This window comes from Brienomyrus brachyistius, unplaced genomic scaffold (genome assembly GCF_023856365.1).
Source record: "Brienomyrus brachyistius isolate T26 unplaced genomic scaffold, BBRACH_0.4 scaffold42, whole genome shotgun sequence".
NCBI classification, from domain to species: Eukaryota; Metazoa; Chordata; class Actinopteri; order Osteoglossiformes; family Mormyridae; genus Brienomyrus; species Brienomyrus brachyistius.
The window spans coordinates 2,448,725-2,471,672 of record NW_026042317.1 but is presented as its reverse complement, the minus strand read 5'-3'; the positions used below and the strand labels follow the sequence as shown (position 1 = coordinate 2,471,672).

General features: G+C 53.3%; 1 protein-coding gene across 1 annotated transcript in view; it reads right to left on the bottom strand.

Annotated features, from left to right (window-relative positions):
* LOC125722825 (stonustoxin subunit beta-like) overlaps positions 1-22,948 on the bottom strand; it is a 52,257-nt gene that overhangs the window by 5,011 nt on the left and 24,298 nt on the right. Inside the window, exon 2 of the mRNA XM_048999009.1 lies at positions 15,074-15,247. Coding sequence (XP_048854966.1) covers positions 15,074-15,247 — 174 coding nt within the window. The remainder of the gene's footprint in view (positions 1-15,073; positions 15,248-22,948) is intronic.

Below are 22,948 nucleotides of genomic sequence, written 5' to 3'. Positions count from 1 at the left end.
TCCCGCTTTATCTGAGGTCAGGTTGCAGGGGCAGCAGTCTCAGCAGAGTAGTTGCTCTCCCCAGCAACTACATCCAGCTCCTCTGGGGGGATCCCGAGGCGTTCCCAGGCCAGCAGACTGACATATTTCCTCCAGCGTGTCTTGGGTCTTCCCTGGGGCCTCCACCCAGTGCAACATGCCCGGAATACCTCACCAGGGAGGCGTCCAGGAGGCATCCTAATTAGATGCCCGAGCCACCTCATCTGGCTCCTCTCAATACGGAGGAGCAGCGGCTCTACTCTGAGTCCCTCCCGAATGACTGTGCTCCTCACCCTCTAAGGGAGAGCCCAGCCACCCTGCGGAGGAAACTCATTTTGGCCGCTTGCACCCGCGATCTCGTTCTTTCGGTCATTACCCATAGCTCATGACCATAGGTGAGGGTAGGAACGTAAATCGACTGGTAAATCGAGAGCTTTGCCTTTTGGCTTAGCTCTTTCTTCACCATGACAGACCGATGCAGCGCCCGCATCACTGCTGACGCTGCACCGATCCGCCTGTCAATCTCCCGTTCCATCGTTCCCTCACTTGTGAACAAGAGCCAGATATACTTAAACTCCTCCACTTGGGAGAGGACCCCATCCCCAACCCGTAGAGAGCATTCTACCCTTTTCCAGCTGAGGACCATGGTCTCGGATTTGGAGGTGCTGATTCTCATTCTAGTTGCTTCACACTCAGCTGCGAAGTGCTCCAGTGAGAGCCGAAGGTCACGGTCCGATGATGCCAACAGAACCACATCATCCACAAAAAGCAGAGACCTAATCCTGAGGTCACCAAACCGGACATCCTCAACGCCTTGGCTGCACCTAGAAATTCTGTCCATAAAAACTATGAACAGAATCGGTGACAAAGGGCAGCCCTGACGGAGTCCAACCCTCACTGGAAACGAGTCTGACTTATTGCCGCCCATGCGGACCAGGCTCTGGCACCGGTCATACAGGGACCGAACCGCCCTTAAAAGGGGGCCCGGTACCCCATACTCCTGGAGCACCCCCCACAGAACTCCCAGAGGGACACGGTCTAATGCCTTCTCCAAGTCCACAAAACACATGTACTGTAGACTGGTTGGGCAAACTCCCATGAACTCTCCAAAACCCTGTGGAGAGTATAAAGCTGGTCCACTGTTCCACAGCCAAGGTGAAAACCACACTGCTCCTCCTGAATCCGAGGTTCGACAATCCGGCGGACCCTCCTCTCCAGAACCCCCGAATAGACCTTACCAGGGAGGCTGAGGAGTATGATCCCCCTATAGTTGGAGCACACCCTCCGGTCCCCTTTCTTAAAGAGGGGGACCACCACACCGGTCTGCCAGTCCAGAGGTACTGCCCCCGATGTCCACACGATGCCGCAGATGCGTGTCAACCAAGACAGCCCCACAACATCCAGAGCCGTGAGGAACTCCGGGCGAATCTCATCCACCCCCGGGGCCCGGCCACCAAGGAGCTTTTTAACCACCTCAGTAACCTCCGCCCCAGAGATAGGCGAGTCCACCCCACATCCCGCTTGGCCCGCCGGTACCTATCAGCTGCCTCCAGAGTCCCACAGGTCAAAAAGGCCCGATAGGACTCCTTCAGCTTGACGGCATCCCTCACCACCGGTGTCCACCAGGTGGTTCAGGGATTGCCGCCGTGACAGGCACCAACCACCTTACGGCCACAGCTCTGGTTAGCTGCCTCCACAATGGAGGCGCGGAACATGGCCCATTCGGACTCAATGTCCCCTGTCTCCCTCGGGATATGGGAGAAGTTCTGCCGGAGGTAGGAGTTGAAACCCCTCCTGACAGGGGATTTCGCCAGACGTTCCCAGCAGACCCTCACTATATGCTTGGGCCTGCCAGGCCTTGCTGGCTTCCTCCCCCACCAGAGGAGCCAACCCACCACCAGGTAGTGATCAGTTGACAGCTCCGCCCCTCTCTTTACCCGAGTGTCCAAGACATGCGGCCGCAAGTCTGACGACTTGACTACAAAGTCGATCATCGAACTGCGGCCTAGGGTGTCCTGGTGTCAAGTGCACAAATGGGCACCCTTATGCTTGAACATGGTGTTCATTATGGATAGTCCGTGACGAGCACAGAAGTCCATTGACAAAGCACCGCTCGCGTTCAGATCAGGGGGGCTGTTCCTCCTGATCACGCCACTCCAGGTCTCACTGTCATTACCCACGTAAGCATTGAAGTCCCCCAGCAGAACAAGAGAGTCCCCAGGAGGAGCGTTCTCCAACACCCCTTCCAAGGACTCCAAAAAGGGTGGGTATTCTGAACTGTTGTTTGGCGCATAAGCACAAACAATAGTAAGGACCCGTACCCCCACCCGAAGGCGAAGTGAGGCTACCCTCTCGTCCACTGCTGTAAACTCCAAAGTACAGGCGCCCAGCCAGGGGGCAATAACTATGCCCACCCCTGCTCTGTGCCTCTCCTCGCGGGCAACTCCAGAGTGGAAAAGGGTCCAACCCCTCTCAAGGAGACTGGTTCCAGAGCCCAAGCCGTGCGTTGAGGTGAGCCTGACAATATATAGCCGGAACTTCACAACCTCGCGCACCAGCTCAGGCTCCTTCCCCATCAGAGAGGTGACATTCCATGTCCCTAGAGCTAGCTTCTGCAGCCGAGAATTGGACCGCCAAGGTCCCCGCCTTTGGTCGTTGCCCAACTCACATCGCACCCGACCCCTATGGCCTCTCCTATAGGTGGTGAGCCTATTGGAGGGGGAACCCACGTACCTTGTTCGGGCTGTGCCCAACCAGGCCCCATGGGTATAGGCCTGGCCACCAGGCGCTCACCATCGAGCCCCACGCCCAGGCCTGGCTTCAGGGGCGGGTCCTGGTGACCCGCGTTCGGGCAAGGGAAACCGTGGATTGAAAATATTGTCTGTCATTAGGGGTCTTGTGAGCCATACTTCGTTTGGTTCCTCACACAGGACCTGTTTGCCTTGGGTGACCCTACCTGGGGCATAAAGCCCTGGGCAACATAGCTCGTGGGATCATTGGAACACACAAAACCCTCCACCACAATAAGGTGTCAGCTCCAGGAGAGGTTATCCACAACCATCAGATATAAATACAATCCTCTCACTGTTTGTTTTCCTTCTTTGCAATTTTTCTCCTTTTCTTTTTCTTTTCTTTTTTTTCTTTTCCTCACCCCTCTACGACTCCTCACATTAAATATTGTCTTCACTGGCCCCCCAATCCCACACTTCCATTAGCCCCTAGTTTGGGTGAGTGTTTATTTTCCCCTGTGCCTTTGGGTGAGGCAGGTCACCTAATGTACTGGGGGTGGGGTCTCACAGACACTCACACACGCATTCCCTGCCGCAGACACTCTCACAGACACGTACCCTGCCACAGACACCGTCAAAGACACGTACCCTGCCACAGACACCCTCGCACACATGTACCCTGCCACAGACACTCACACACGCGTACCCTGCCACAGACACCGTCACAGACACGTACCCTGCCACAGACACCCTCAAATACACGTACCCTGCCACAGACACTCTCACACACGCGTACCCTGCCACAGACACCCTCATACACACGTACCCTGCCGCAAACACCCTCGCACACACGTAACCTGCCGCAGACACCCTCCCACACACGTACCTTCCCGCAGACACTCTCAAACACGCATACCCTGCCACAGACACTCTCACAGACACGTACCCTGCCGCAAACACCCTCGCACACACGTACCCTGCCATAGACACTCTCACACATGCGTACCCTGCCACAGACACTCACACAGACGCGTACCCTGTCACAGACACTCTCACACACGTACGCTGACACAGACACCCTCATACACACGTACCCTGCCGCAAACACCCTCGCACACACGTACCATGCCTCAGACACTCGCACATACGCATACCCTGCCAAAGACACTCTCACAGACACGTACCCTGCCAGAGACACTCTCACAGACACGTACCCTGCCACAGACACCCTCGCACACACGTACCCTGCCACAGACACTCTCACACACGCATCCCCTACCATAGACACTCTCACAGACATGTACACTGCTGCAGACACCATCGCAGACACGTACCCTGCTACAGACACTCATACACACGTACCCTGTCACAGACACTCTCATACTCACGTACCCTGCCACAGACACTAACACACACGTACACTGCTGCAGACACTCTCACACAGGAGAACCCTGCCGCAGACACTCTCACACAAGCATACCCTTTCTCATATACTCTCAAACACACGTACAGTGCCGCAGAGACTCTCACACAGGAGAACCCTGCCGCAGACACCCTCGCACACACGTACCCTGGCACAGACACTCTCACACACACGTACACTGCCGCAGACACTCTCACAGACACGTACACTGTCCCAGACACTCTCACACACGCATCCCCTACCACAGACACTCTCACAGACACGTACACTGCTGTGGACACCCTCGCAGACACGTACCCTGCTACAGATACCCTCACAGACATGTACCCTGCCACAGACACCCTCGCACACACGTACCCTGCCACAGACACTTTCACACACACGTACACTGTCACAGACACTCTCACACACGGATCCCCTACCACAGACACTCTCACAGACATGTACACTGCTGCAGACACCCTTGCACACACGTACCCTGCCACAGACACTCTCACACATGCGTACCCTGCCACAGACACCCTCACAGATATGTACACTGCCGCAGACACTCTCACACAGGAGAACCCTGCCGCAGACACCCTCGCACACACGTACCCTGACACAGACACTCTCACACATGTGTACCCTGCCACAGACACCCTCACAGACATGTACCCTGCCACAGACACTCTCTCACACACGTACACTGCCGCAGACACTCTCACACAGGAGTACTCTGCCGCAGACACTCTCACACACACGTACTCTGCGGCAGACACTCTCACACAAGCATACCCTGTCGCATATACTCTCACACACACGTACACTGCCGCAGACACTCTCACACAGGAGAACCCTGCCGCAGACACTCTCACACATACGTACCCTACCGAAGACACCCTCGCACACACGTACCCTGCCACAGACACTCTCACACTCACGTACACTGTCACAGACACTCTCACACACACATTCCCTACCACAGACACTCTCACAGATATGTACACTGCCGCAGACACTCTCACACAGGAGACCCCTGCCGCAGACACCCTCGCACACACATTCCCTGGCACAGACACTCTCACACACACGTACACTGCCGCAGACATTCTCACACAGGAGTACCCTGCCGCAGACACTCTCACACACACGTACCCTGTCACAGACACTCTCATACACACGTACCCTGTCACAGACACTCTCATACTCACGTCCCCTGCCACAGACACTCTCACACACACGTACACTGCCGCAGACACTCTCACACAGGAGAACCCTGCCGCAGACACCCTCGCACACACGTACCCTGCCACAGACACTCTCACACATGCGTACCCTGCCACAGACACCCTCACAGACATGTACCCTGCCACAGACACTCTCACACACACGTACACTACCGTAGACACTCTCACACAGGAGTACCCTGCCGCAGACACTCTCACACACACGTACCCTGCCGCATACACTCTCACACAAGCATACCCTGTCGCATATACTCTCACACACACGTACACTGCCGCAGAGACTCTCACACAGGAGAACTATGCCGCAGACACTCTCACACATACGTACCCTGCCGAAGACACCCTCGCACACACGTACCCTGGCACAGACACTCTCACACACATGTACACTGCTGCAGACAGTCTCACACAGGAGTACCCTGCCGCAGACACTCTCACAGACATGTACACTGCTGCAGACACCCTCGCAGACATGCACCCTGCTACAGATACCCTCACAGACATGTACCCTGCCACAGACACCCTCGCAGATATGTACACTGCCGCAGACACTCTCACACAGGAGATCCCTGCCGCAGACACCCTCGCACACACGTACCCTGGAACAGACACTCTCACACACACGTACACTGCCGCAGACACTCTCACACAGGAGTACCCTGCCGCAGACACTCTCACACAAACGTACACTGCCGCAGACACTCTCACACAAGCATACCCTGTCGCATATACTCTCACACACACGTACACTGCCGCAGAGACTCTCACACAGGAGAACCATGCCGCAGACACTCTCACTCATACGTACCCTGCCGAAGACACCCTCGTACACACGTACCTTGCCACAGACACTCTCATACACACGTACCCTGTCACAGACACTCTCATACACACGTACCCTGTCACAGACACTCTCATACACACGTACCCTACCACAGACACTCTCACACACACGTACACTGCCGCAGACACTCTCACACAGGAGATCCCTGCCGCAGACTCTCTCACACAGGAGTACCCTGCCGCAGACACTCACACACAGGAGAACCCTGCCATAGACACTTTCACACACACGTACACTGCCGCAGACACTCTCACACAGGAGAACCCTGCCGCAGACACCCTCGCACACACGTACCCTGGCACAGACACTCTCACACACACGTACACTGCCGCAGACACTCTCACACAGGAGAACCCTGCCGCAGACACTCTCACACAGGAGTACCCTGCCGCAGACACTCACACACAGGAGAACCCTGTCGCAGACACTCTCACACACACGTACCCTGCCGCAGACACTCTCACACATACGTTCCCTGCCGCAGACACCCTCACACATACATACCATGCCGCACACACCCTCCACACACGGACCCTGCCACATACACTCTCACACACACGTACACTGTCACAGACACTCTCATACACACGTACCCTGTCACAGACACGCTCATACTCACGTACCTTGCCACAGACACTCTCACACACACGTACACTGCCGCAGACACTCTCACACAGGAGAACCCTGCCGCAGACACCCTCGCACACACGTACCCTGGCACAGACACTCTCACACACACGTACACTGCCGCAGACACTTTCACAGACACGTACACTGTCCCAGACACTCTCACACACGCATCCCCTACCACAGACACTCTCACAGACACGTACACTGCTGTAGACACCCTCGCAGACACATACCCTGCTACAGATACCCTCACAGACATGTACCCTGCCACAGACACCCTCGCACACACGTACCCTGCCACAGACACTCTCACACATGCGTACCCTGCCACAGACACCCTCACAGATATGTACACTGCCGCAGACACTCTCACACAGGAGAACCCTGCCGCAGACACCCTCGCACACACGTACCCTGCCACAGACACTCTCACACACACGTACCCTGCCACAGACACTCTCACACACACGTACCCTGCGGCAGACACTCTCACACAAGCATACCCTGTCGCATATACTCTCACACACACGTACACTGCCGCAGACACTCTCACACAGGAGAACCCTGCCGCAGACACTCTCACACATACGTACCCTACCGAAGACACCCTCGCACACACGTACCCTGCCACAGACACTCTCACAAACACGTACCCTGTCACAGACACTCTCATACACACGTACCCTGTCACAGAGACTCTCACAGACATGTACACTGCTGCAGACACCCTCGCAGACACGCACCCTGCTACAGATACCCTCACAGACATGTACCCTGCCACAGACACCCTCGCACACACGTACCCTGCCACAGACACTCTCACACACGCATACCCTGTCACAGACACCCTCACAGACACGTACCCTGTCACAGACACTCTCATACACGCGTACCCTGCCACAGACACCCTTGCACACACGTACCCTGCTACAGACACCCTCACAGACACATACCCTGCCACAGACACCCTCGCACACACGTACCCTGCCACAGACACTCTCACACACGCATTCCCTACCACAGACACTCTCACAGACATGTACAATGCCGCAGACACCCTCGCACACACGTACCCTGCTACAGACATCCTCACAGACACATACCCTGCCACAGACAACCTCGCACACAAGTACCCTGCCACAGACACTCTCACACATGCATCCCCTACCACAGACACTCTCACAGACATGTACACTGCCGCAGACACCCTCGCACACACGTACCCTGCTACAGACACCCTCGCACACACACACCCTGCTACAGACAGCCTCACAGACACATACCCTGCCACAGACACTCTCATACACATGTACCATGCCACAGACACTCTCACACACACGTACCCTGCCGCAGACACTCTCACACACGCGTTCCCTGCCGCAGACACTCTCACAGACATGTACACTGCCGCAGACACTCTCACAGACATGTACACTGCCGCAGACACCCTCGAACACACGTACCCTGCCGCAGACACTCTCAAACACGCATACCTTGCCACATACACTCTCACACACGCATCCCCTACTACAGACACTCTCACAGACACGTACCCTGCCACAGACACTCTCACAGACACGTACCCTGCCGCAAACACCCTCCCACACACGTACCCTGCGGCAGACACTCTCAAACACACATACCCTGCCACATACACTCTCACACACGCATCCCCTACTACAGACACTCTCACAGACACGTACCCTGCCACAGACACTCTCACACACACATCCCCTACTACAGACACTCTCACAGACACGTACCCTGCTACAGACACCCTCACAGACACATACCCTGCCACAGACACCCTCGCACACACGTACCCTGCCACAGACACTCTCACACACGCATCCCCTACCACAGACACTCTCACAGACATGTACAATGCCGCAGACACCCTCGCACACACGTACCCTGCTACAGACACCCTCGCACACACATACCCTGCTACAGACACCCTCACAGACACATACCCTGCCACAGACACTCTCATACACATGTACCATGCCACAGACACTCTCACACACACGTACCCTGCCGCAGACACTCTCACACACGCGTTCCCTGCCGCAGACACTCTCACAGACATGTACACTGCCGCAGACACTCTCACAGATATGTACACTGCCGCAGACACCCTCGAACACACGTACCCTGCCACAGACACTCTCACACACACATACCCTGCCACAGACACTCTCACACACGGGTATCCTGCCACAGACACCCTCGCACACACGTACCCTGCCGCAGACACTCTTACACACGCGTACCCTGCCGCAGACACTCTCACACATGATCCCGTTGTAACCTCTCCGCTGCTAGATCAGTGTCTGCTACACCACCCACCTTGGTGTCATCTGCAAATATAACCAGTTTACTGTATGTATTGGCTTCAATATCATTAATGTAAATTAGGAACAATAGTGGTCCTAAAATTGAACCCTGCGGTACCGCACTATGAACGCAGGCCCAGTGTGACATTGTGCCTCTAATAACTACCTGCTGCTTCCTGTCTGCTAACCAGTTTTCAATCCAAGCTGCTACAGTTCCTAAAATCCCTGCAGCTTTGAGCTTAAGGAAGAGCCACTTGTGGGGGACAACATCAAAGGCCTTCTGCAAATCTAAGTATTTTATGTGATCAATTTCTCTTGTAACTTCCTCAAAGAACTCAAGTAAATTTCTTAAACAGGATCTATATCTCCTAAATCCATGTTGGCTACCCCTCAGAATGTTATTCGTATCCAGGTAATATACCATTTCACTTAGATTATAGCTTCCATTACTTTTCCAGTTATGCAAGTTAAAGTAATTGGCCTATAGCTTTTTGGATTATATCTATTGCCTTTTCTGAATATGGGCGTTATATTAGCATGCTTCCAATTATAAGGTACCACATGTGCAGATAAGGATTTCTGAAACAGTAAAGTTAAAGGTTGGCTAATAATATCCCTCATCTCTTTTAAAACTATAGGTAAGATGCCATCAGGGCCCTGCGATTTATTTATTTTGAGCTTAGCTAGGCTTTGTACCACATCAGCCTCAGTTATACATACATTCCCTCCGCAATTATTGGCTCCCCTTTCTACAAGGGGTAAGAAAAAATCCACCTAGTTGCTTCATCTCACACGGAAAAAAATAGAAAAATCCAACCTTTACTTAAAATCTATTTATTTGAAGAAAAATCAAATCCTTCATCAAGAAATAATTATTTTTAACAAAAACACATGGGCCACGATTATTGGCAGCCCTGAAAATTATAGTGAACACAATGTAACTGAAGCATGTTTCCCATTTAAATTATACATCTTTGAGTTGATTGGAGTGAATAGGAACCTTCAAGCTGTAATCCATGACTTCTTGAGTAACTGGAGTACAAACATGAGGAGACACAGAGGCCAAATTCCCTTAGTCATCCATCAACATGGGAAAAATAAGAGACACACAGACCAAATGAGGGAGAAGTGTGCTGACCTCAATAAGTCAGGGAATGGGTTTTAAAAAATAGCTACTCGCCTTAAAATGCCCATTTCTACTGTTAGGGCAATAATTAAAATGTGGACATCAACTGGAACTGTTAGAAACCTGCCTGAAAGAGGACCCAAGTTTATTTTGCCCCCACATACAGTGAGGAGGATCGTAAGAGAGGGAAAAAAAATCCGCAAGGATGACTGTTAGTCAATTACCAGACAAAGTAAAATCTTAGGGTTACCACGTCTCAAAAAACCCATCAGACGCCCCCTTCATGCTAACAGACGTTTTGAAAGTTGTGACAGAAAGAAGCTTTTTCTGTTAGTTACTTAAAATGTTAGTGCCAGGAGTTTGCAAAACATTATACAACTTTAACTGGAATCAAATTCAATGATCTGATGAAAAAAAATGGAGCTTTTTGGCAATAAATATTCAAGGTGGATTTGGTGTAAAAAGAAGGATGGTTATAATGAAATGAACCTTATCCCAACTGTATAATATGGTGGAGGTTCTGTGATGTTGTGGAGCTGTTTTTCCTCCAAAATCCTGGAAACCTCGTTAGGGTACATGGCACTATGGGGTCCATGAAATACCAGGACATTTTATATCAAAATTTGGCTGCTGCTGCCAGGAAACAAAAACTGGGCCTTCATTGGATCTTCCAGCAGGACGGTGATCCTAAGCACATGTCCAAATAAACATTAAAATGGTCAGCTGACCGCAGAATCAAGCTTCTGCCATGGCCATCTCAGTCCCCTGACCTGAACCACACTGAAAACCTGTGGGCTGAGCTGAAGAGGAGAGTGCACAAGAGAGGGCCGAGGACCCTGGGTGATCTGGAGAGATTCTGTAAAGAGGAATGGTCTCAGATGCCCTGCTCTGTATTCTCCAACCTTATAAAATGTTATAGGAGACTCAGTGCTGTTAAACTGGCAAAGGGAGGTTGTACAGAGTATTAAAAGCAGGGCTGCCAATAATCGTGGCACATATGTTTTTGTTGAAAATAATTATTTCTTGATGAAGGTGTCACGCCTGGCCGCGATCGCGCTGTTTAAAAGCCGGCAATCTCTTGGGCAGGCGGGCAAAGAGCAGGCGGACAGGAATATATCGGGGCAAACTGGGGTTTAATAATCCAACAGGGAGCAGGAGACATGAAACGCCAACTAACATCAATGACAGACAATGGACTCAGGTAAGACACGGACTGAAATACACAGGACTGAGCAAATTAACTAGACACAGCTGGGTACAATCGGGAGAAAACACGTGGGTAATCAGGGGGCGTGGCACACAGGAGGAGCGGACAAGCCGGGAATGACAGAACCCCCCCCAAAGGCACGCTTCACCGGGCGTGCCCGGGAGGAGGCAAAGGACGGGACGAGACAGGGGAACCAAAACCTGAAAGACAAGAACCAAAACCATCAACGAGGGACAGGGAACAAGACAGACAGGCAAAACAGACACAGAGGCAGAAGCCAGGACAGGACACGACACAGGACAGGAAAGGCAGACAGACAGACCAGAAACGGGGACACAGAGGGAACAGGCGGGACAAAAGGACCGGGAGTGAACGGAGGGAACACAGGAGGACGAGGAGCAGAGACGGGAGGAACAAAGCGAGGGGGAGCAGAGACAGGGCGACGAGGCCGCGGAGGGGGACCCGCAGGTGACGTCCGACCCGGAGGGCCAGGACCCGCAGGTGCCCCCCGAGCCCCAGCGCAGGCGACGGAGGGCGAGCCAGGGGGTAGGGTGGGAGGGACCCACGGATAGGAAGCCCCGTCGCTGGGGCCGGGCTCGCCGGGGCGAGGACGAAAGAGTCACAAGTAGGGTACCCGAGGGGTCCCACTCAAGCTCCTCCACCTCCGAAGAGGGAGGAGCTTCGGCGGAGTCCTCTGGGACCACCTCGGGACCTTGGGCCGAAGGGATTGGAGGGGGTTCGGGAGCAGGAGTCTCAGGGTCCAAAGTCAGGGGAGACTCGGGGCACGCCTCTGGGGCTGCAGCAGGCGGAGGGAGCGCCTCTGGGGCTGCAGCAGGCGGCAGCGGCGGCAGCACGGGCGCTGGGTCCGTGGGCAGAGGAAATGCCTGCTCATGAGCAGCAGGCGGCAGAGAAGGCGATCGTGCAGGCGGCGGAAGCTTCTGCGCGGGCTGTGCAGGTGGCAGCGGAGGTGGCTGCGCGGGACAAGTAGGCGATGGGTCGGGAAGGGAAGGAGGCAACGGAAGTGGCTGCTCAGGAGCGGGGACCTCAGGTGGTGGGACAGGTAGGTGCCATGTGGGCAGGACGGGCGTGGCCCCCTTCGATCTCCGGGGCACACGTGGGATTGCGTCCCGCAGCTTGTGGATCCCCTTGTTCGCCAGCCGCTCTGGCCGGAAGTAATAGTGTTGGAGCGGTGGCGGCAATTCCACGGCGGCCGACCGAAATCCCCGGACGGAAACGGCTGCCGGTGAGAGCAGCTCAGCTGCGGTGGTGACCTGGGGCTGGGTAGAGGAGTCCTCCTCTCCGGCTGGAGGGGAGGCGGAGACGAGAGAGCATGCTCCCAGGACGATCGTCGGGGCAACTCCTGGCGTCTTCCTCCTCTTTTTCCGCCGCTTGCTAACGGAAGCCACGGGAGGCTGTTCAGCGTCTGACGGGACAGACGGGTGTGGATCCTCCTCCGTGGTGTCCGGTGTGTCCAACCCCAACCTCCGTGCTGTCGTTCTCTGAACCAGCAGGTAGAGGTTGGACCTCACCTCTCTCAGGCGATGCTCATCCTCACGGGATGACATCGCCAGCAAGAGATCGCAGCTATGCGTGGCTAAGTCCAGCGCTACGGTGTCCTCCCGGACCTCAGGCTGGGTTAGCCAGTACTGGACCTCCTGCAGCAGACCGAGATGTTTGCTCTTGGTCTGCTGCTTTGCCTCTTCTTTGTGGTCTGTCATTCTGTCATGCCTGGCCGCGATCGCGCTGTTTAAAAGCGGGCGATCTCTCGGGCAGGCGGGCAAAGAGCAGGCGGACAGGAATATATCGGGGCAAACTGGGGTTTAATAATCCAACAGGGAGCAGGAGACATGAAACGCCGACTAACATCAATGACAGACAATGGACTCAGGTAAGACACGGACTGAAATACACAGGACTGAGCAAAATAACTAGACACAGCTGGGTACAATCGGAAGAAAACATGTGGGTAATCTGGGGCAGTGGCACACAGGAGGAGCGGACGAGCCGGGCATGACAGAAGGATTTGTTTTTCTTTGAATAAATTTATTTCAATGAAAGGTTGGATTTTTCTCATTTTTTCAATGTGAGATGAAGCTGCTTCGCCAAAAGGTGGATTTTTGTCTAACCCTTTTTACAAATCTTTACAAGGGGGCCAATAATTGTGGAGGGACTGTATATTGTTTATATACGACACTGTATTTATACTAAATGGTGGTAAGTTAATCATGTCCTCTACTGTGAACACCCGTGTAAAATAATCATTAAACTCATTTAATATTTTCAATTATATGGCCCTTACTATCCTGCAGATTAGTGATTTCACCTTTTAGAGCTTTTTTGGAGTTAAAATATTGGAAAAAAACTTTTAATGTCATCCTTAACCTCCAATGCAATCTTCCTTTTGACATTCCACTTAGCGAGTCTAATGTTATTTTTTAAGTCATCCTGTAGACTTAGATACTCCTGCTTTATTTCAAAATCATTAGTTATTTTCTACTTTAGTATCTCCAGCGTACAGTGTGAAATACCCAGTCATACTCACCTCACTACTGCCAGTTTACAGTGTGGAATACCCAGTAAAACTGACCTCAGTATCTCCAGTTTACAGTGTAAGTCCCCCAGTCCAATAGAGAGCAGCTTCACTCCTGAGTCCTGCAGGTCATTGTCACTCAGGTCCAGCTCTCTCAGGGGTGAGGTGTTTGATCTGAGAGCTGAAGCCAGTGCCTCACAGCATTTCTCTGTGAGTTCAGACCGGTCCACCCTTAAAAAAATTAAACACTTTTAAATCCACTTTTTACACTGCAGCGCTGTATTCAAATGAGGAGAATAGGGACCATGACATAATGTATTTTCAGAAAACAATTAAATTACTGAAAATCATTTTAACAATCATCCCAATTCTGATTTTTTGCCCATAACACGTTAAAATCAGCATGTTTAACTGTAACGGCCTTCTTCTGTGACTCTACAGCCTTCAGAGAGAGAGACAGAAACTCCCCAATAAATAATATCACCTCACCATTACAATTATTAAATAAATGTGACTGATCTAATAAATATTTCAAGAATTACAGTTTGGTGTCTAAGACAAGGCAGGCCCCCTCCTCCCTTTCCCTTAGCTAATTGCTCACTGTCTCCTCTTTATAGTGTGGAATACCCAGTAATACTGACCTCAGTATCTCCAGTTTAGAGTGTGGAATACCCTGCAATACTGGCCTCAGTATCTCCAGTTTAGAGTGCGGAATACTCAGTAATACTGACCTCAATATCTCCAGTTTACAGTGTGGAATATCCAGTAATACTGGCCTCAGTATCTCCAGTTTACAGTGTGGAATATCCAGTAATACTGACCTCAGTATCTCCAGTTTGCGGTGTGGAATACCCCACAATACTGGCCTCAGTATCCTCAGTTTACAGTGTGAAATATCCAGTAATACTGACCTCAGTATCTCCAGTTTACAGTGTGGAATACCCAGTAAAACTGACCTCAGTATCTCTAGTTTACAGTGTGGAATACCCAGTAATACTGACCTCAGTATCTCCAGTTTACAGTGTAAATCCCCCAGTGCAGCAGAGAGCAGCTTCACTCCTGAATCCTTCAGGTTATTGTCACTCAGGTCCAGCTCTCTCAGGGGGGAAGAGTTTGATCTGAGAGCTGAAGACAGCACTTCACAGTGTTTATCTATGAGATCACAGCTGTTCAGCCTGAAACATAAAACACTTTAAGACACAGACATATACACATCCTACACATTAGTAAAATACAAAGCATTACAATAAGCATTTGTTTTCAGTATAATTAGCAGCACAGCTTACACTTCAAAATGAATTATAGTCTGCAGAGTGTTCTGTGCTTCCTGACAATCTGCTACAGTTGTATGATCACTAATTGTGAGTCAGTGCTCCCAGTACAGTCCTTAGCCATCTTTCTGCCAGGTGTCCCTACACTCGACACGTATCACTGAAAGGAGGAGATGTGAACATTCCCAGCAGCTAATGCAGCAGCAACTGGCACTTGGATTCCTGATCCCATGAGTAAAATCCTTTTTGTCCCTGTATTGTTATACCTGGGAACATGTCAAATGACCAATTACATCTGGGTGATATGACGAAATTGTCGGTAATAAATGAGCGTAATTAGATAAGTATCCCGGTGTCGATATCTGACAGTGACTAACCGGCAATAATCATCTTTGCTGGGGAAACGCGCTTAGGCTACATACAAAGCAAGATAACAGAAGGATTCATGATTTGCTTTCAGTTCAGCTTTCTAGCCTAAGATTCTGTGGCAGTTAAAAAGAAACATTGCACAGAATTTCACAAGCATTGTCCCTTGCAGTAACCATGTGTTCGCCATTCTTGTAAGTTCAGTATTGTCACATCACCAACTTCTATCTCTGAGTCAGCAGCCAGAATGTCAGTCATTCAAGTGCAGCTTTCTGGTGGGAATTTTGAGCTTCCCTACTCTCTCTCTCTCTCTCTCTCTCTCTCTCTCTCTGTCTCTCTCTCTCTCATCTACAGTATCTATCTGAATCAATCAATCAATCATTATTCATATAGCGTGTTTTAACCACAGCATTTATAAAGTGTTTTGCAAAATTTAAAAAGAAGAAAAAGAAAGAAATTAAAATAAGCTCAGAATAAATAACAATAAGTGCAAAAGAAATAAAAATAGAGTAAAAATGTTTTAAAAAGTTTAATAGAAAATAAAAAAAATACCATCACAAAGGACTTTAACCCCCCATGTCCTCCATAGGGGCCCCACCCTCATACGGGCCTGTAGCCCCTATGTCTTCAGGGGGGAGCGACCCCCCCCCCCCTGCCCCGCCCACAATTACTGATAATAATAAATGCGTAAAATATTAATATAAAACTGATTATCATACATTATTATATGCAGTGGTGAAAAGATGCGTTTCAGCCTATTTTGAAAGTACTGAGACATTCAGTAGCTCTCAGGTTTTCTGGGAGAGAGTTCCAGAGTTTGGGCCCATAATGACAAAAAGCTGCCCCCTCCCTCCGCAGCCGGGTTTTAGGAATAATCAGTAAATTACTGCCGGATGATTTGACTGATCTGCCTGGGACATACCTTACAGTCATGTTACTGAGGCAGGACAGAGCTAAACCACACAAATATTTACAAATTTGCAAATGAACTTTAAAATCAATCCTAGAAGCCAGAAGAAGTGAGTGCAGGGATGTGAGAGCAGGTGTGATGTGATCCCTGTAATGGGGGTATGTTAACACTCCGCCAGCGGCATTCTGGGCCCGTAGTAGATGTGATCCCTGTGACTGGTGCGTGTTAACACTCCCCCAGCGGCATTCTGGGCCCGTTGTAGATGTGATCCCTGTGACTGGTGCGTGTTAACACTCCGCCAGCGGCATTCTGGGCCCGTAGTAGATGTGATCCTTGTGACTGGTGCGTGTTAACACTCCCCCAGCGGCATTCTGGGCCCATTGTAGATGTGATCCCTGTGACTGGTGCGTGTTAACACTCCGCCAGCGGCATTCTGGGCCCGTTGTAGATGTGATCCCTGTGACTGGTGCGTGTTAACACTCCCCCAGCGGCATTCTGGGCCCATTGTAGATGTGATCCCTGTGACTGGTGCGTGTTAACACTCCCCCAGCGGCATTCTGGGCCCATTGTAGATGTGATCCCTGTGACTGGTGCGTGTTAACACTCCGCCAGCGGCATTCTGGGCCCGTTGTAGATGTGATCCCTGTGACCGGTGCGTGTTAACACTCCGCCAGCGGCATTCTGGGCCCGTTGTAGATGTGATCCCTGTGACCGGTGCGTGTTAACACTCCGCCAGCGGCATTCTGGGCCCGTTGTAGATGTGATCCCTGTGACTGGTGCGTGTTAACACTCCCCCAGCGGCATTCTGGGCCCATTGTAGATGTGATCCCTGTGACTGGTGCGTGTTAACACTCCGTCAGCGGCAGTCTGGGCCCGTTGTAGATGTGATCCCTGTGACTGGTGCGTGTTAACACTCCGCCTGCGGCATTCTGGGCCCGTTGTAGATGTGATCCCTGTGACTGGTGCGTGTTAACACTCCGCCAGCGGCATTCTGGGCCCGTAGTAGATGTGATCCCTGTGACTGGTGCGTGTTAACACTCCGCCAGCGGCATTCTGGGCCCGTTGTAGATGTGATCCCTGTGACCGGTGCGTGTTAACACTCCGCCAGCGGCATTCTGGGCCCGTTGTAGATGTGATCCCTGTGACCGGTGCGTGTTAACACTCCGCCAGCGGCATTCTGGGCCCGTTGTAGATGTGATCCCTGTGACCGGTGCGTGTTAACACTCCGCCAGCGGCATTCTGGGCCCGTTGTAGATGTGATCCCCGTGACCGGTGCGTGTTAACACTCCGCCAGCGGCATTCTGGGCCCGTTGTAGATGTGATCCCCGTGACCGGTGCGTGTTAACACTCCGCCAGCGGCATTCTGGGCCCGTTGTAGATGTGATCCCTGTGACTGGTGCGTGTTAACACTCCGCCAGGGGCATTCTGGGCCCGTTGTAGATGTGATCCCTGTGACCGGTGCGTGTTAACACTCCGCCAGCGGCATTCTGTGCCCGTTGTAGATGTGATCCCTGTGACCGGTGCGTGTTAACACTCCGCCTGCGGCATTCTGGGCCCGATGTAGATGTGATCCCTGTGACTGGTGCGTGTTAACACTCCGCCAGCGGCATTCTGGGCCCATTGTAGATGTGATCCCTGTGACTGGTGCGTGTTAACACTCCGCCAGCGGCATTCTGGGCCCGTAGTAGATGTGATTCTTGTGACTGGTGCGTGTTAACACTCCCCCAGCGGCATTCTGGGCCCATTGTAGATGTGATCCCTGTGACTGGTGCGTGTTAACACTCCGCCAGCGGCATTCTGGGCCCGTTGTAGATGTGATCCCTGTGACTGGTGCGTGTTAACACTCCCCCAGCGGCATTCTGGGCCCATTGTAGATGTGATCCCTGTGACTGGTGCGTGTTAACACTCCGCCAGCGGCATTCTGGGCCCGTTGTAGATGTGATCCCTGTGACTGGTGCGTGTTAACACTCCGCCAGCGGCATTCTGGGCCCGTTGTAGATGTGATCCCTGTGACTGGTGCGTGTTAACACTCCCCCAGCGGCATTCTGGGCCCATTGTAGATGTGATCCCTGTGACCGGTGCGTGTTAACACTCCGCCAGCGGCATTCTGGGCCCGTTGTAGATGTGATCCCCGTGACCGGTGCGTGTTAACACTCCGCCAGCGGCATTCTGGGCCCGTTGTAGATGTGATCCCTGTGACTGGTGCGTGTTAACACTCCGCCAGCGGCATTCTGGGCCCGTTGTAGATGTGATCCCTGTGACTGGTGCGTGTTAACACTCCGCCAGCGGCATTCTGGGCCCGTTGTAGATGTGATCCCTGTGACCGGTGCGTGTTAACACTCCGCCAGCGGCATTCTGGGCCCGTTGTAGATGTGATCCCTGTGACTGGTGCGTGTTAACACTCCCCCAGCGGCATTCTGGGCCCATTGTAGATGTGATCCCTGTGACCGGTGCGTGTTAACACTCCGCCAGCGGCATTCTGGGCCCGTTGTAGATGTGATCCCCGTGACCGGTGCGTGTTAACACTCCGCCAGCGGCATTCTGGGCCCGTTGTAGATGTGATCCCCGTGACCGGTGCGTGTTAACACTCCGCCAGCGGCATTCTGGGCCCGTTGTAGATGTGATCCCTGTGACTGGTGCGTGTTAACACTCCGCCAGGGGCATTCTGGGCCCGTTGTAGATGTGATCCCTGTGACCGGTGCGTGTTAACACTCCGCCAGCGGCATTCTGTGCCCGTTGTAGATGTGATCCCTGTGACTGGTGCGTGTTAACACTCCGCCTGCGGCATTCTGGGCCCGATGTAGATGTGATCCCTGTGACTGGTGCGTGTTAACACTCCGCCAGCGGCATTCTGGGCCCATTGTAGATGTGATCCCTGTGACTGGTGCGTGTTAACACTCCGCCAGCGGCATTCTGGGCCCGTAGTAGATGTGATTCTTGTGACTGGTGCGTGTTAACACTCCCCCAGCGGCATTCTGGGCCCATTGTAGATGTGATCCCTGTGACTGGTGCGTGTTAACACTCCGCCAGCGGCATTCTGGGCCCGTTGTAGATGTGATCCCTGTGACTGGTGCGTGTTAACACTCCCCCAGCGGCATTCTGGGCCCATTGTAGATGTGATCCCTGTGACTGGTGCGTGTTAACACTCCGCCAGCGGCATTCTGGGCCCGTTGTAGATGTGATCCCTGTGACTGGTGCGTGTTAACACTCCGCCAGCGGCATTCTGGGCCCGTTGTAGATGTGATCCCTGTGACCGGTGCGTGTTAACACTCCGCCAGCGGCATTCTGGGCCCGTTGTAGATGTGATCCCTGTGACTGGTGCGTGTTAACACTCCCCCAGCGGCATTCTGGGCCCATTGTAGATGTGATCCCTGTGACTGGTGCGTGTTAACACTCCGCCAGCGGCATTCTGGGCCCGTTGTAGATGTGATCCCTGTGAGTGGTGCGTGTTAACACTCCGCCAGCGGCATTCTGGGCCCGTTGTAGATGTGATCCCTGTGACCGGTGCGTGTTAACACTCCGCCAGCGGCATTCTGGGCCCGTTGTAGATGTGATCCCTGTGACCGGTGCGTGTTAACACTCCCCCAGCGGCATTCTGGGCCCATTGTAGATGTGATCCCTGTGACTGGTGCGTGTTAACAGTCCGTCAGCGGCAGTCTGGGCCCGTTGTAGATGTGATCCCTGTGACTGGTGCGTGTTAACACTCCGCCTGCGGCATTCTGGGCCCGATGTAGATGTGATCCCTGTGACTGGTGCGTGTTAACACTCCGCCTGCGGCATTCTGGGCCCGTTGTAGATGTGATCCCTGTGCCTGGTGCGTGTTAACACTCCGCCAGCGGCATTCTGGGCCCGTTGTAGATGTGATCCCCGTGACTGGTGCGTGTTAACACTCCGCCAGCGGCATTCTGGGCCCGTTGTAGATGTGATCCCCGTGACTGGTGCGTGTTAACACTCCGCCTGCGGCATTCTGGGCCCGATGTAGATGTGATCCCTGTGCCTGGTGCGTGTTAACACTCCGCCAGCGGCATTCTGGGCCCGTTGTAGATGTGATCCCCGTGACTGGTGCGTGTTAACACTCCGCCAGCGGCATTCTGGGCCCGTTGTAGATGTGATCCCCGTGACTGGTGCGTGTTAACACTCCGCCTGCGGCATTCTGGGCCCGTTGTAGATGTGATCCCCGTGACTGGTGCGTGTTAACACTCCGCCAGCGGCATTCTGGGCCCGTAGTAGATGTGATCCCTGTGACTGGTGCGTGTTAACACTCCGCCAGCGGCATTCTGGGCCCGTTGTAGATGTGATCCCTGTGACCGGTGCGTGTTAACACTCCGCCAGCGGCATTCTGGGCCCGTTGTAGATGTGATCCCTGTGACTGGTGCGTGTTAACACTCCGCCAGCGGCATTCTGGGCCCGTTGTAGATGTGATCCCTGTGACTGGTGCGTGTTAACACTCCGCCAGCGGCATTCTGGGCCCGTTGTAGATGTGATCCCTGTGACCGGTGCGTGTTAACACTCCGCCAGCGGCATTCTGGGCCCGTTGTAGATGTGATCCCTGTGACTGGTGCGTGTTAACACTCCCCCAGCGGCATTCTGGGCCCATTGTAGATGTGATCCCTGTGACTGGTGCGTGTTAACACTCCGCCAGCGGCATTCTGGGCCCGTTGTAGATGTGATCCCTGTGACTGGTGCGTGTTAACACTCCGCCAGCGGCATTCTGGGCCCGTTGTAGATGTGATCCCTGTGACCGGTGCGTGTTAACACTCCGCCAGCGGCATTCTGGGCCCGTTGTAGATGTGATCCCTGTGACTGGTGCGTGTTAACACTCCCCCAGCGGCATTCTGGGCCCATTGTAGATGTGATCCCTGTGACTGGTGCGTGTTAACACTCCGTCAGCGGCAGTCTGGGCCCGTTGTAGATGTGATCCCTGTGACTGGTGCGTGTTAACACTCCGCCTGCGGCATTCTGGGCCCGATGTAGATGTGATCCCTGTGACTGGTGCGTGTTAACACTCCGCCTGCGGCATTCTGGGCCCGTTGTAGATGTGATCCCTGTGCCTGGTGCGTGTTAACACTCCGCCAGCGGCATTCTGGGCCCGTTGTAGATGTGATCCCCGTGACTGGTGCGTGTTAACACTCCGCCAGCGGCATTCTGGGCCCGTTGTAGATGTGATCCCCGTGACTGGTGCGTGTTAACACTCCGCCTGCGGCATTCTGGGCCCGATGTAGATGTGATCCCTGTGCCTGGTGCGTGTTAACACTCCGCCAGCGGCATTCTGGGCCCGTTGTAGATGTGATCCCCGTGACTGGTGCGTGTTAACACTCCGCCAGCGGCATTCTGGGCCCGTTGTAGATGTGATCCCCGTGACTGGTGCGTGTTAACACTCCGCCTGCGGCATTCTGGGCCCGTTGTAGATGTGATCCCTGTGACTGGTGCGTGTTAACACTCCGCCAGCGGCATTCTGGGCCCGTAGTAGATGTGATCCCTGTGACTGGTGCGTGTTAACACTCCGCCAGCGGCATTCTGGGCCCGTTGTAGATGTGATCCCTGTGACCGGTGCGTGTTAACACTCCGCCAGCGGCATTCTGGGCCCGTTGTAGATGTGATCCCTGTGACTGGTGCGTGTTAACACTCCGCCAGCGGCATTCTGGGCCCGTTGTAGATGTGATCCCTGTGACCGGTGCGTGTTAACACTCCGCCTGCGGCATTCTGGGCCCGTTGTAGATGTGATCCCTGTGACTGGTGCGTGTTAACACTCCGCCAGCGGCATTCTGGGCCCGTAGTAGATGTGATCCCTGTGACTGGTGCGTGTTAACACTCCGCCTGCGGCATTCTGGGCCCGATGTAGATGTGATCCCTGTGACTGGTGCGTGTTAACACTCCGCCAGCGGCATTCTGGGCCCATTGTAGATGTGATCCCTGTGACTGGTGCGTGTTAACACTCCGCCAGCGGCATTCTGGGCCCGTAGTAGATGTGATTCTTGTGACTGGTGCGTGTTAACACTCCCCCAGCGGCATTCTGGGCCCATTGTAGATGTGATCCCTGTGACTGGTGCGTGTTAACACTCCGCCAGCGGCATTCTGGGCCCGTTGTAGATGTGATCCCTGTGACTGGTGCGTGTTAACACTCCGCCTGCGGCATTCTGGGCCCGTTGTAGATGTGATCCCTGTGCCTGGTGCGTGTTAACACTCCGCCAGCGGCATTCTGGGCCCGTTGTAGATGTGATCCCCGTGACTGGTGCGTGTTAACACTCCGCCAGCGGCATTCTGGGCCCGTTGTAGATGTGATCCCCGTGACTGGTGCGTGTTAACACTCCGCCTGCGGCATTCTGGGC